The following is a 15,974-nucleotide window of genomic DNA, read 5'->3' on the forward strand; positions in this document are numbered from 1 at the left end:
TCTTTTTCATAACCCCTCCAATATGCAAATTTAAAAAATAACTCCACTGGTTTGAGCATCCTCTGCTGCTCTTAATCATGAACAGAGAACACATTTTCTGAATTTAGAAGTACTAGAGCAGAGGCTTAAGAATCACTCAGATGCCTTAAAAAAGTCTCAGATTTTACATTTTGTATAATCCACCTGAAAAAATACATACAGTATGTCTACATGGAGATCAAGGCAGGCTGAAAAAGGGGCTTGTGAAGAACTTCCCTATGGTTCCTCAATGGATAAGCTTCTTGCTTAATTAAATATTAGGATCTAATTACTTCCTTTCATTGGTGATATCCTTTTTTACAGTTGGTCATTCCACCCCATGCTGTTTATGCTTCCATTTAATAGATTTCATTGTTTTTGAAAGTTGGATGAGCGTGATGGGGAGTCTCAAAGTCAGGTCTAAGGATAGCTACTTGCTAGGCAGCCATTCAGAGACTGTGGATTGGAGTCTACAGGGAGACCCTTATCTGGAGTATTTTACTCCTGGACTCCATCGACTATCATGCTTAGAACAGCGCTTGGCACATACTAAGTGCTTAACAAATACCATCATTACTATTATTATTAATCACCTAAATGATCATCCCTTAGGCCATGGGCATGTGGCACAGTGTTGTCAAACAGTACTATTCATGACAAATCAACTCAAACTCCCTGTTCTTCACAAATAATGATGCAATTACAGAGCTGCAGAATGAGTTCATTTTATTTTTCAGTCACTATCCACCACCTAAACCAAAGACATCTCTTGCAAGAATAAATGAGAAAACAGAAAACGAAAATGAACCGAAACCAACCAAAAATGTGGCACAAAAAATGTAGAAGGATATAGTATACTATTATAACCCCGTAGCATTTATATAGTTTTCCATCACTAGTGGTCATCAACTCTAATGGCAATAAAGCGTTTATGGCATCTTTTATTTCCCAGATAAGGAACAGTACAGAGTGAAAACGGTTTTTAGGAATACACTCATTAAAAATAAAGCTTGGGAGAAAGAGTTCATCAGCAATAAAAAATAAAAAAGCTAAATGTCACCACTAGACAACTGATTAAATTCAATACACTGTCAAATTTCCAAGCACTTGACTGTAGTGAAATGAATCTGATTTGATAGATTCCTGAATGGGTAACACCTAACAATCTAATACACTACTAAATAAGAAAAGGCATTTGAATACATCTTTATGTGCCAAATATTCATGCTAAATGAACTGACCAAATTCACTTATACTTTTTAAAGAAAATCCAGATATTACTTCACTGATGACTGAAACCGGCCAAACCAAACACACCCAAAAAATTCACACAGAGTAGACAGTAATCCTTTCAAATGGAATGAAAATCTCCAGCGATCTCTGGAGTTGAAACGGAAAGTACACGGGGCCAGGCTTAACAAGTAGACCAATTATTTATGCAACTACTGTTTAAATTTTTCTGTTGTCATCTTGCTTTCCTATAACGAAACACTGCTATGCTACTTTCACAGTAATCACATCTACAGAATAAGCAAGATGCAGCAAAGAGGAAATCATTATTTTTAAAAAGTTAGGCTTCTTTTATAGAAGGTCTGAGTTTTCTTGATTTTAATCTCACAGTGACGCATAAAATGAAATGAGAATGAAATTAAGACACTGGCAGGTTTTCTGTCTGGGATAAGGAAGTATTCTCAATGTAAAAGCAATATCCTTTAAGACATTTTGGAGGTTGCTAAGGACACTGGGGATGGGATTTTGATCCCTTTCCGTATTATTTTAAGAAAATATCTTCAGAGAAATTTTGAAGGATTTTAACTTCATTACTGCATTACTAAAAACAAAGAAAATCTACTTTAGCGAGCATTAATTGCTTGCTTCATTCTCTATTTCTTTTTTTGGAATACAAATTGAATAGTTTTTGGTAGGTGTAACTGGTTCATTCAATAGTATTTATTCAATAGTATTTATTGAGCGCTTACTATGTGCAGAGCATTGTACTAAGCGCTTGGGATGAATAAGTTGGCAACAGATAGAGACAGTCCCTGCTGTTTGACGGGCTTACAGTCTAATCGGGGGAGACGGACAGACAAGAACAGTTAAGGTCCCCAGAAAATTAGGGCATAGCTTTACCTGCCTTATTTCTTCCCTCTAAGGCAATCAACACTGTAGTCCCCTTTGAACTGAATGCAAAAATCATAAACTGTAAGAAAAACATTTGCATCTTTTGACTTTTTTAGGTGAAAGGTTTTGCTGGGCTGAGTTATCGTTATAATTGCTTTTATTCTCAACTTAACTTAATTAGGGTAAACTTGGCCAAAGGGAAAACCCAGATGTATCCTTTCATTGCATTAAAGGAATTGTTGACATTTAGCTTTAAGGATCATGTTTAGTTTAAAACTTTTTACTTCACTATCGGCTCACTACTGTGGTTTGGGACATGACAAGTCAGAAGGGTGTAGTTTCCATTCAATAATGACTTTATTCTTTTTTAGGATTCTAATAACTTTCCACCCTGAGGCTAACTGACCAAGTTCAATGGTGTCTGGTATTTCTGTTTTTATCTTGGGTTTCCGAGGTTTTCTATTCCAGTCCATCTGAAAAACTAGAAAATGGTGGAATCTTGGAACCTGTGATTTGCTCATTTTGCTAATATGGCAGCATCCTGATGATTCATTAATTAGATGATTTAACTGACGCCTGTATTTGACTCCCTAGTGTTCATGAAGATATTATAACGAGTTCTTGTTTGGTTTGCATCTTAAGTAATTTTCTGCTTAACTAGCTCCATTTACTTCACTGGCAATTAAACAGAGAATATATATTTAGTGGTATGCTTCTCTGACCTAAATTAGTTGGGATTAAACTAAGAAACTCTCCTATGAATCAACACCTTATCGTGGCAGGAGAGTTTGCGTACGCTGATGAAGCTTATAGCTATGTCATAAAGGGTTACCCATAATGGAACGGTCTAAGCCTAAACCTCAAAGTCAAGTCACCTGTTCTGGGCAACAGCAGCATGGGAAAGAGTTAAAGGCAGAGGATCGTGATCAGAAGGCTGATCAAAGACAATGGCAGAGGCACAAGTTTTTACTGCGCGAAAGAAGACAATGGTAAACCACTTCCATATCTTTACCAAGAAAACGCAATGGAGACACATACCGGAGTGACTTTATGGCAGAAGATGGGACATTCTGGAGAGGGTGTGTCCACGGAGTCGCTACGGACTGGAAACGATTCAATGGCATTTGAAGAAGAAACTAAGAAAAGAGTACTCAAAGAGACGTGTGGCCCCAAAATACAGATGCAGTCATGGAAATGAATTAGTCACTGCTCTGAAGAGCTATCCGAATTTCATGACATCGGGCTTGGCTATTTTCTACTGTGGAAAATGTAGCTCAAAAAAAAAACCAACTTTTCCCCAAATAAGTTTCTTTCTTACCTGTGTATGCAGTTTTTTGATTCCAGATATGCCATTCCAGCCGCAGCATCTAATGCAAATTTCACTAACTGTTTAGGTTTTAGTTCTTCTTTCTTCTTTCTCAGAAAGGAGAGGAAATCACCTCCTAGACAAATTGACATATGGACAATGAGACATGACAGCAATGATACTCACATTATCTCCCATTAGGGATGCTTGACAGAACAAAAAGTATTACACTATCAGCCATGCTTTTCAACCAATTTGTTTTAGGCTAGGATAAAAATGAAAATGGAAAGAGCAAGCGACTCATCAGAAAACAGCCTCCTTGTAGTGTTCTAATGTTTCACATTTGAAAGTTGCACCAAGCATGAAAACACATTTCTACTTCAACACCGATAAAAATAGTAATAACAAAATATGTTGATTATTGGGCTTTAACAAAAATGGTGTGTGGCACAAAGCAATACACTTTGCAGAAACTGGATTCGGTGATTACCGAAAAAAAATCGGACAATAATTCTGCCTTATAAACCTATGATTCGCACACAGTGTCCGAGGTTTGATTATGTTCATTTCATAACCAGGTAAAGTCCTAGAATGCCAGACAGCAGAGTGGGGTTTCAGATCAGAGGATTATGAGAATTGGGACATCCCGAGAGATAGGTTTGGAAGTGGTATTAGGAACGAGTCAGAGCTGCCACTGCTTACTCACCCCTTGTGTGAAAAATTGCAAAAACTGAAGCTCATAGGTTCAAATGTCTTTCTGGGTAGGAAGTTTACGATCCTAACTTCACGATATTTGGCGTACTTAAAAGTCTCAGATAAAGTTAACTAACCCGACTAGAACCACAAATTTTGTTCTAATGAATTGGCTCTGACAGTAACCTTGCCATGGGCTTTGATATGACAAGGTTTGGGCACAGAACCATTGTCCCATATTCCATTTCTGTACATCAAATAGACACTAAGAGTCTCCCTTAGGAAATGCCCCTTGACACTTTTCATAAACTGTAATTTTTTAACATTGAAAACTGACACTTCCTTCCACGGTCTTAGAAATTACAGTTATGATTTCTCTAACAGAACAGCCTACCTATTTATATTTCACATTATGAAAGATGAAGTAAAAGATTATTAGAAAGAAGCTCCACTAAGAACGGCCTGCCTTGCTTTTTCTCTCATGAAAGCCCTCAGATATTAAGTTGGCGTATTTTGCGTAAAGGATTAGCATTTTAATTGCTAGCTCCCACACTTTTTAACCTCTCTGTCAGAGATCTAGTCTTCTTTAGATACAGAGGCTATGAGGTGATGACTTAATGGGTTTCTGGTCTTCCACTTAATGACAGGGCCTAGAAAGTAAATACCAGCTTAACCCTCCAGATCCATTTTTTCCCTTTACAATTTGATTCAAAATTCACATTTCCCTTGGGAAATCATAGAAAGCCAATTAAGGTACATTTATATTTTAAATACATATATATGTATATATTATACATATATATGGGGGGAGGGAGGTTGGGGAGGAGGGGCAGAGGACAGTCTCTCTAAATCCACAAACCCTCAATGAGGCAAAACTTGTGCGAGAGGGACTTTTGAGTCTGTTTCTTTAAGGCAGACATAGAACAGTACACACGGTCATGTATTTACTAGATTGACTACAATCATACCCACAAAATACTCTCATTTATCTGGGCTCACCTCTGGCTCAGATGAAAAAAAGTACAACTAACCCAAAACGCCTCTGATGACCAAGAGCCGGAGCTCTTCATTCTAGATGGGCCACCACATCAAGCTTTTCGGGCATCACAGGCAAACCAGAGAATTTCCAACTTTCGCTGGGAAGGTTAGAAACCTCTTGGTGGATGCAGCGGTACACACAAGACAGAAGCAGCATGGCCCAGTGGATAGAGTACAGTCCTGGGAGTCAGAAGGACTGTGTTCTAATCCCGGCTCCGCCACTTGTCTGCTGTGTGACCTTGGGCAAGTCTCTTCATGTCTCTGGGCCTCAGTCCCCCCTCCTAAAAAATGGGATTAAGACTGTGAGGCCCATGTGGGACAGGGACTGTGTCTAACCTGATTAGGTTGTATTAGGGAAGCAGTGTGGCTCAGTGGAAACAGCCTGGGCTTGGGAGCCAGAGGTCATGGGTTCGAATCCCCCCTCTGCCACTTGTCAGCTGTGACTGCGGGCAAGTCACTTCACTTCTCTGGGCCTCAGTTCCCTCATCTGTAAAATGGGGACTAAGACTGTGAGCCTCACGTGGGACAACCTGATTACCCTGTATCTCCCCCAGCGCTTAGAACGGTGCTCTGCACATAGTAAGCGCTAAATAAATACCAACATTTATTATCTCCAGCGCTTATACAGTGCCTGGCATATAGCACAGATTTAACAAAATGCATGAAAAAAACAAACAACCCCAAAACCTCTAGCTTGCACAGTAAGACCTGCAGCAAAAAACTGGTGTTTGACTTGGGCCTGGTTGCCTGAGATGCGCTGCAGGAACTGTGTGATTAATCTGCAGTAGAAATCAACCACACTCAGTTAATCAAGCGGATACTGAATCTCTGAGGAAAGGTAAAATGTCTTTTAAAAGACAATAAAAAGTGTCAATTCCGGGGGTAATTCTGACAAGGGAACGACAGGTCTAAATTGATATATGCTTCACCGTGCACTTGCTGTCAATACACAAAGTCCTTCTTGGGGCAGGGCTTCACATTTATGCCATCGGTTACTTGGGCGTGAAAAAAGCTCCCCGCCAGGAGAGACGTTCGGGCTTAACATGGCATATACCTATACGTGCTTGTGTGAGGGAAATTTGTTCTGTCACTTCAATTTTTAGAACTTCCTTGCAGGGATGGGGTCGTCGTATTATTTATAAACTCTGAAATACATTTAAAAATAAAGTTTCTCATTACAGTTGACACACTGGGTTTCCTGTTTATGGCTCCTATCAGCCTGAATAATTTCAGCAGTAGTTTAGTGGTTTAGAAAATCAAACTGCAGACCTCATTTTTACTATTATTGATTTACTACAAGCATCGGAAATTCAATATTTTCAAAGAGCAAGAACGAAGAAACCACACGATGGGGAAACAATATCCATTAACAACTATTGCAGGACACATTCATCTATACAAAAGGAGAACACGAATGTTTACTGAAAGAGGGTACTAGGCCAATGAAACTAAATATGAGGAAGCCAGAAGCAGAGTTTTGCTCCAATATTATTAGACATTGCCACGTAATATAAAGAGGAAGGGAAACTAGGTCTGTATTTCTTCCAACAATAACTCTGGCACATAATTAGTGCTCCCCAAATGGGAGATGTCAGTGAGCAAACAGATCTGGGAAGTTGACTACTTCAACTCGTTTTCCAACTACAGTTCTTCTGGCCATAGGAAATGTCGGTAAATCACTTCCAATTACACGATCTTAAAATAGTCATATGGTTTCAGGATTTGAAAGCTTGTCGGTTGCACAAGCATTACTGAAATAAAGTCTTTAAAAAACAAATCTTAATAATGTCATCAAAAGACACATTACATTCAGATCACTGTTGACTTCCATTTATTTCTATAATAAAACAAAACTCAGCCACTTCATGGTTTAACATTACAGTGAAAATGCAAAAATATCCAAATAATCTCAGGTCTTCATTACAGTATTCCTTTTAAGAAGCAAGAAACTGAAATATTTAGAAGGGAGTTTTTCCAAACTGTTGATTTTTGCTTCAGATGAAGCAGAAAATCTCGGCTGAGATCAGTTTAGTGACATGATGGAATTTTGGAATTAACATCTATACTCGTGAAGGCCCTTCTCAAATATTTACAATGGGAATTCAAGGTCGTCAAAAATCAACTCAGGATACCCTCAGGGGAACCTACAGAAATCTTAGAGATTGTTTTCAGATGAGTTTCAGCCCAATGTGTAACACTATGTACTACATTTTAAGTGAGTTAGACAGTGTGGATACATTTAACAGGAAATTTAGTCAAATGCACCCTTCTAGATTGGACTCCAATTCTATTATGGAAAGAATTAAAGTTTTCAAAAGATGTCTGCATTGAAAGGGGCATTCTAATAATGTACCTTGCATAAAATACATCTGATCATCAAATTGTTATTTTGGTTACTATCTAACAGATTAGTCGATAACCTGTGATTATAGTGGAGGAGAGAGATCTAATGCACTACAAAATACAACCCTGGCATTACAAAACAACAGTGACAATTAAGTGGTTAGGCTTCTTAAAATTGCTTTTCTAAAACTTTAACAATATGACAGTCATGAAACTGAGGTTAAAAATACTGAATGGCATTTCAGAACTAAACCAACCCAGAGGAATTGGAAGAAGGAGGAAGAAGAAAGAGAGTTTAGAGAGACAGAGAGAGGAAGAGCGAGAGAGAAAGAAAAGCAAGGCTATAGGTTGTTTTCAGCAGTCTTCAGAGGGTTACCAACTTTTTTGTTGTGAATTCTCATAACCAAACAGTACAACTCTTGTTCTGTAGGAAAACTGATCCTATATTCCCACATACTTCCAAAATCTGCAATATAAACAAGGATTCATGATAAACGCTAGTATTACAGGCTTGCTGACAATTAATGAAACAGGCCCACATTTTCATCAAGCTACATTCATGGCATAAGGAGAAGCAGCATGATGTAGTGGATAGAGCAGGGGCCTGGGAGTCAGAAGGTCATGGTTTCTAATCCCGGCTCTGCTACTAGTCTGCTGTGTGACCTTGGGCAAATCATTTCACTTCTCTGGGCCTTAATTCTCTCAATTGTAAAATAGGGATTAAGACTGTGAGCCCCTCGCGGGATAGGGACTGTCCAACCCGCTTTGCTTGTATCCTCCCCAGAGTTTAGTACAGTGCCCGGCACGGAGCAAGGGTTTAACAAATACTATAATTATTATTCACGATTTAGTTAGCATCACTCATTCATTAGAACGACAGAGGGAAAACAATAAAAAAAAAACACTGAGAGAATATATGACTTTTCAAAAGCCTGAGCACCAAGACTGAATCTTCAGAAACACTCAGGGAATTGGCAAATGATCTACAGAAGCAGGAAGAGAGAGGCAGAGAAGCACAGCTGACAAAATAAGATGCAAACTGCTGAAAAGTGTGCTACAGAGCCCTTCGACTCACCAAACGATTCAAACAAACTGCTTCAACAGCAGAAAGATCTGAAGAAAAGAGAAATGAAAAGGTGACCAGAACTATGGAGGAATAAGTTTGCTGCCAAGACTCTAATCCAAGTAGGTGCACTGACATATTGGATTAGACAAAGGCCTGTGTGAACTGCAACAAAAATTTAAGTGCAACTTCTGTGTGTGTCAGTGAGGGAAACACACTTGGTCAGAAATTGGCTCTAATTTATAAAGGACTGCCTAGAAAAAGAGTACAATTTATTCAAATTTGAAGAAAGCACATCTTACTCAGAGGGAATTGGAAATGGAAAAAAAATAGTAGGTTTTAAGGTAATACGTTTAGTTTGTATTTTCATTTTAAATACCTAAAATTATAACTCCCAAAGAGGCTATATAATCAAATGAACTAATCAGGGGTATTTATTGGGCACTTACTGAGTGTAAAGCACTAAAGAAAAGCACTTGGGAAAGTACAATGCAAGACAGCTGGTCCCTGTCCTTAACGAGCTTCCAATCTCCCAATCTCCCACATTCAACTGACACTAGTTCTGCTCCTGTGGGTTCTTTTGCAAATTAGACTTTGTGGGGAATCTCACAGATGCCACTTCACTGGTTGCATCTTCATTTCTTTCATGTTATTTGTTCAGAGCTTACTATGTGCCAGCCGCTGTACTGGGACTTATCATACAGTGCTTGTATCCACCCCAGCGCTTAGTACAGTGCCTGGTACATAGTAAGCACTTAAATACCACAATTGTTATCATTATTTTTATTATTACTACTAAGTGCTGGGGGTAGATACGAGTTAATCAGGCTGGATTCAGTCCCTGTCCCACTTGGGGCAAACAGTCTGAATCCCCATTTTACAGATAAGGGCACAGAGATGTTATGTGACTTGCCTAAGTAGACAGATGGTGGGGCCAGCATTAGAACCCAGATCCTTCCGACTCCCAGGCCCGTGCTCTAACCACTATGCAATGTCACTTCCTACCTGGAAACCAACCACTGACACCTTGGAATATTTCAAAATTTCTCAGCACATACTCCATTCTATCTTAATATTCTAACTCTATATTTAATGACTGTCATTAAGAGCCCCAATAGGCAGCTATAAAAGCAGTATGGCTTCAACAAATCCTTGGAAGGGCTAGCAGATTAAGTCACTTCTTTTACTCATTACCTGGGCTCATTTTCAATGGAAATGGGAGTAGAAAAATCACTGGGATGGAAGTCCCATTCCAAACCAGCCTCAGAAAAATGAAAATATGTGAAAAGAAAGGGTAACATGACAAGAGTAAGGCTTCTAAAAAGATGACATGAAATTTGGGAGGGACTTTTGCTTTCTATGAAACTCTCAGTAATCCAAGATTATCGCTAACTCAATTTTATGAGATTTATGGGGGGAAATTAAGAAATTCATAGAGTGTAAGGGGAACACGGGAACAGGAGACTTACATACCACGCGCGTGAAGAAGCCAAAGGATCAGGCTGTGACACAACATAAATCAAAACCTGCACCAAAGGATTAATCACTATATACCTGACAACCCAACATGCTAAATTTCTCCATATTCTTAAGGTACGTAAGTTTCAAAAGTGCCAACTCCACCGGGGCTTTGTGGATCACAGGACTCAAACTACTATTTCCTGCCCTGGCGTTCCATGGCCCAGGCCTGGTCTGCCATCTCGGGCTTGCCCGGCTCCATAGCATTGAAGCAACCGCTGAGAGCCTGAATCACCCAGACCCTACAGTAGTGTCCTGGATAGAATTCAGATGCACACCCATGAACAGGGAATGAGGTTGACACTCTGTTTCTCCCAAGGTGAGTCAAAACGGCTGAGAAGCCACGAGGCCTAGTGGATAGAGAACAGGCCTCGGAGTCAGAAGGACCTGGTTTCTAATCCCCCCTTCTGCCACTTGTCTGCTGTGTGACCTTGGACAAGTCACTATACCTCTCTGGGTCTCAGTTCCCTCATGTGGAAAATAGGGATTAAGACTGTAAGCCCTGTGTGGGACAGAGACTATGTTCAACCTGACAACTGTGCATCTACCCCAGTGTTTAGTACAGTGCCTGGCACATTGTAAGTGCTTAACAAATACTATTAAAAAGAAAAAATGCTGAGGACAGGGCACAAAAGTAGAGGGTGATAAACCAGAGTGAAGAGGGACAAAAAGCAGAAGGGAGGAGAAGAGGCAGTAAAATTCCTTTCTGTGTTTCTGCTCTTTACATCCGTTTTTGTTTTGTTCCACTTGGTGCCTGCCCACATGCACTATGGTTGGCTTTCTCTCTGGCTCCCTCTCTTTCCAGGCTTTTTCTTGCTTTGCCCATTGGAAGGCCCTTCCTGAGGTCGAAATGAAAAGTCGGCACCAGTGGTAAGGCTGTGTGATCAAAAATGGGGGTAAAATGAATGCAACGATGACTGGTACGTCCTTGTGATACAGGCATACCCTAGGGGACAGCCATCCCCCAGTAAAACCAGTGGGGATAATAGTAATAATTATTGTGGGTTTTAAGTGTTATGAACCAAACACTGTACTAAGCACTGGGGGTAGAGACACAATCAAGTCCCACATGGGGCTTAGGGTCTAAGCAGGAGGGAGAACAGATATTGAATCCCCATTTTGCAGATGAGAACCGAAGCACAGAGAAGTTAAGTGACTTGCCCAAGGTGACGCAGCAGGTAGGTGGCAGAGCTGGGATCAGAACCCAAATCCTCTGATTCCCAGGCCAGTGTGCTTTTTGCTTGGTCGCGCTGCTTCTTGTCGGCTTTCACTTCCTCTTCTTCAGACTTTGCCACTGGCCCGTAAATCCATATGAACGAAAAATCAACCAAACGTCCCACAATAATAATGATAATGGTGGTATTTCAGTGTTTACTATATGCCAAACACTGTGCTAAGCACTGGACTAGATACATTTCAAGGAGCTCAGACACAATCCCTGTCTAAAGGGAAGGGAGAGAAGACAGTTCATCCTCATTTTACAGATGAGGAATAAGGCACAGGGAAGTCATGTGACTTGCTTCAGCAGATAAGCAGCAGAGCCAGAATCAGAACCCAGGTCCTCTGACTCCCAGTCCTGTAGTTTCCACTAGATCCATATCTAAATTAGGAAATTCTGTCAAAGTAGAGGGCACTGAAGCCAGACATTTATTCTATCGGAATGCTTCTTCCTGTAAATGCTAAACGTTTTAGTCATTTCCCAATTGCTCTCTGCCTGATTAAAGTGGGAAGGAGTCATTAATTTTGGAGGATCTGGAGTTTTAACATATGTCACCTTGAGTTACTACTGGAATTGAGTGTTGGTTTTTCCCTCGCCACATCTGGTCCATGAGTAACTGCTAGAGACACCCAATTCACTGCATTTTCTACTAGACCATAATGGACAATGAGGCTCCAAAATTGCATTCCCAGACGTCAAAGAGGGTTGAAATTACAGCCAAAGACTGTCTATTTTAAGGGACTGTTGAAAATGCATGGAGTCCTGATCCTCCCTCCCCTCTCACCCCCCAAACCTTGTGAGAGTCCTAGGTTATACTCAAGTTACAATAGAGTACCAGAGCAGTGGCCAGACCTGAGTCTATCAGGAACCTGCTCTGGGCCCCAGATATCTCGGGACAAAGGCAGGCTGAGTTGGTTCTAGGGCACAGGCTGAGTTGGTTCTAGGGCACTAGTTGGATTTGGAGAGCCCCTGGGGTAAGATCCCGGTGGGACCCAGACCAAATTAGTTCTTCCTTCCTCTCCCCTGACCCCTTCCTTCCCAACCATTCCCAGAAATCATTACATCCATAGGGAACCCCAGAACCTCGCCGGTTTCTGAGAAGTTCCAGAAGTAGCAGCTGGCTTAGGCAAGGTAGACTCTGGGCTCTTATGGCCTGGAAAAGGTCAGGAAAGTCTGTTATGGAATAGCTGGGGCAGAGCCAGGCTGTTAGAAGGCTCATAAACTCATCTGTACAGTCACTTCTGCAAGACGATATACTGGGCTATGCATTTTGGATAGGGAAGGAGCATGACCTAGTGGAAAGAGTACAAGCCTGGGAGTCAGAGGACCTGGGTTCTAATCCTGGTTCTGCCACTTGCTGTGGGACCTGGGGCAAATCCCTTCTCTTCTTTGGGCCTGGGTTCTCTCATCTGTAAAGTGGGGATAAAATGCCTTTTCCCCCCTCCTACTTAGACTGGGAGCACCATATGGGACAGGGACTGCGTCTGCCTTGATTAACTAGTATTTTCCCCAGTGCTTAGTACCAGGCTTGACACATTAGTAAGAGCTTAACGAATACCATAAGAAGGGGGGGGGGGGGGGAAGGACCAGGACATCGGAATCTGGGAACAACAATGCATGTCATTCTAAATGTAATGTGACCCAGAGTGGAAGACACAGCCATGACCATGTGTGTGGCATTGGCATAAAGTTAGTTCTGCAGCTTGAGTTTTCCTTAACACAGGGTTCAACAAGAATGCAATCCCCACATTAGAAGAGAACGGAGAATTGAGAAATCTGGCTGCTGCTCTGGGAGTTGAAACCTTCTTGTGCTCCCATGTTGGTCTCATATATTGGTCCTGGGTGATGCAATCTGTTCTTTATGGAGTTTCTGCTTGACGATCACACCACTTTAGGCTTATACCACAATATCTAAGTAATTTGAAACTAAACATCAATTAATAGCAAGAATATTACATCAAAATTGTCAAAAGCTTTTGTTTTTTAATAAAAATAAACACCCAAAAATATTCTTAGGTGTATGGATGGGCTTTAGTGTTTCATCTTTTGCTCAGTTGACACTTCTTGTTTTGATATGTTAATAGTTGATGTTTAGATGTACCAATTCTTAAAACATCATTTGTGTGATGAGTTATAGTAGCCTATACTGGAATCACCACTGATGAATATGACATGAGCTGTCACCTTAGGAGGGAAAGCTGAATTGGATTTCTTGTAGACTGAGAGGATAATTTAGGACGTGACATACATATATTTATATCTTTTTTTTGAGTTTTCTGTATAACAGTGATCCTCTCAAAATAGAAGGCAGCCCAGTCATATGCAGTCATTTTCTAATTCATATCAAGACAGAAACAAGTTTAAATCATGTTGAAATTTCCCCAATGTCTATGAGGAGACGCTAGATGCCACTGTAATTTCTTTTCAAATATTTTCCAAAGGAAAGAGAGGAAAAATATGGAAACCCAGCCAAATTTGATGGAGAGAATCATTCTGGTTTCCCTGGGATTCACTTTAATAGGGGTTACCGAAAACTACTTCCATAGATAATGTCTCTGGTTTCTCAAGTAAAATGTTTTAATTGAGCCTAAAGGAGCATCTGTTGCTGATTCTCTATGATAATTATGGTATTTGTTCTGCACTATGTGCCAAGCCCTATACTAAGCGTTGGGGTAGACAGGAAATATTCAGGTTGAACGCAATCCCTGTCCCTCATAAATGGGAAGAGACAGTAGGTATTGAAACCCTAATTTTACAGATGAAGAAACAGACACTGAGAAGTTACGTGACTTGCCAAAGGCAACAGAGTAAGCAAGTGACAGAACTGGGATTAGAATCCAAACCCCCTGACTCCCAGGCCCATGCTCTTTCCACTACACAATGCTGCTTCTCTTTATCCTGGGACTGAAAGAGGTATAGGGTATTCAGGAAGAAAGCTAAATGGCATTTCGATTCATTTTGAAGTCACTACCTGAGCAAGAGAGCTTCGTCATAAACCATCTTTGAGGTGAGCACCAAAGACAACCTCACAAGATTGATTTAAAGTCAATGGTAAGGAGCTTCTGCTTGATGCAGAGGAAAATGAGGAAACATTGGAGGTTTTTGAGGAATGGGAAGATGTGTATCGAGTGACCTTCATGGAAGACAGCTTGGGCAAAAGTGTGGAATAAAGCCTGAAAGGTGTCATGGTCATTTGTATGGAGAGACAGGGAGCAAATACAAGGAAATGTGGAAGATCCAGCAGGATTTAGCAGTGGATTTAATGAGAGTCTTAGGTCAGAGCCTGCCAACTACCACTTGAGCACTTATACATCCACAACCATCCCTAACACTTTGGGACCCAGCAGTTTGCTATTTCAGAACTTGGCAATCCCACATAGTCTTGTTTCTGGTCCCTTCTTCCTCTAATCACCACGATATTTTGTGACCATCTCTGTCAGTTTGTAAGGCTTTGAAGTTTCGGGAGAGCAGGTTCTACCACTAGTGTATTTCTGAAATGTTTGGCTGAGTCTAATTTATTTTGCTTTTATGGTATTTGTTAAGTGCTTACTATGTGCCAGATACTGTAATAAGCACTGGGGTAGATAATATCTAAGCGCCATCCCTGTCCCACCTGGGGCTCACAGTCTCAATCTCCATTTTACAGATGAGTGGACCGAGGGATGAAGAAGTGCAGTGATTTGCCCAAGAAAAGTGGCGTAATCAGGATTAGAACCCAGGTCCTTCTGACTCCCAGGTCCATGCTCTATCCACTAAGCCAAGTTCCTCGATGCAATGTACACAGAAAGCGCTCAATTACTGCCGACTGACTGAAAGGGAGGGGGCAAGTGTTTTAATAACATGCAAAGGGATGGGGTTAAAGGTGGAGGGAGTGAGATTTTAAAGGAGGTGGGAGACCACCTCTTGAGATACTGCTGGGGAAGATGGAAGAGCTTAATAATAATAATAATAATGTTGGTATTTGTTAAGCGCTTACTATGTGCCGAGCACTGTTCTAAGCGCTGGGGTAGACATAGGGGAATCAGGTTGTCCCACGTGGGGCTCACAGTCTTAATCCCCATTTCACAGATGAGGGAACTGAGGCACAGAGAAGTTAAGTGACTTGCCCACAGTCACACAGCCAACAAGTGGCAGAGCTGGGATTCGAACTCATGAGCCCTGACTCCAAAGCCCGTGCTCTTTCCACTGAGCCACGCTGCTTCTCTGCTTAAGAAAGAGCAGAAGGAGGGTGGGACTGGACAGAGCAGGGGAGAGTTTAGAAAGCTCATGCCTAGTTTCTACTGTACCGATCAAGCAAGGTTATTACGAGTATGAGATGGAGAAGGTGGAGGGACAGGGAGGGATTTAAATTGGCGTGGGCAATGGGCATGGGAATCAGTAAAGATGGAGAAGTACTGTTGCTGGGTGGAGGGGAGGGCAGAGTCACAGCGGGTGAAGAGGAATCTGAGATGGACGAGGTCAGTCTGGTATCTACAGTTCAACCAGCAGCATTTTGCAGCTCACGTGCAGAAGCAGAGAAGTGAGGATCGATCCAGGGCTGTGGGTTGGTGGAACGAGATCGACAGAGGGACAAGAGTGTGAGGGAGGTAGAGCCGAAGGAATTGACTAAGAGTGGGAAATTAAGCAAGTGCTAAGGAACAGGAGGCAAGGGGAGC

General features: G+C 41.2%; 1 protein-coding gene across 4 annotated transcripts in view; it reads right to left on the reverse strand.

Moving 5' to 3' along the window:
• Nucleotides 1-15,974, reverse strand: part of FER (FER tyrosine kinase) — a 290,188-nt gene that overhangs the window by 63,501 nt on the left and 210,713 nt on the right. For all 4 annotated transcript variants that reach the window (XM_029053950.2, XM_007672816.3, XM_029053952.2 and 1 more), the window contains one exon: nucleotides 3,458-3,581. In XM_029053950.2, coding sequence (XP_028909783.1) covers nucleotides 3,458-3,581 — 124 coding nt within the window. The remainder of the gene's footprint in view (nucleotides 1-3,457; nucleotides 3,582-15,974) is intronic.

The sequence above is a fragment of the Ornithorhynchus anatinus genome, chromosome X3, assembly GCF_004115215.2.
Source record: "Ornithorhynchus anatinus isolate Pmale09 chromosome X3, mOrnAna1.pri.v4, whole genome shotgun sequence".
NCBI lineage: Eukaryota > Metazoa > Chordata > Mammalia > Monotremata > Ornithorhynchidae > Ornithorhynchus > Ornithorhynchus anatinus.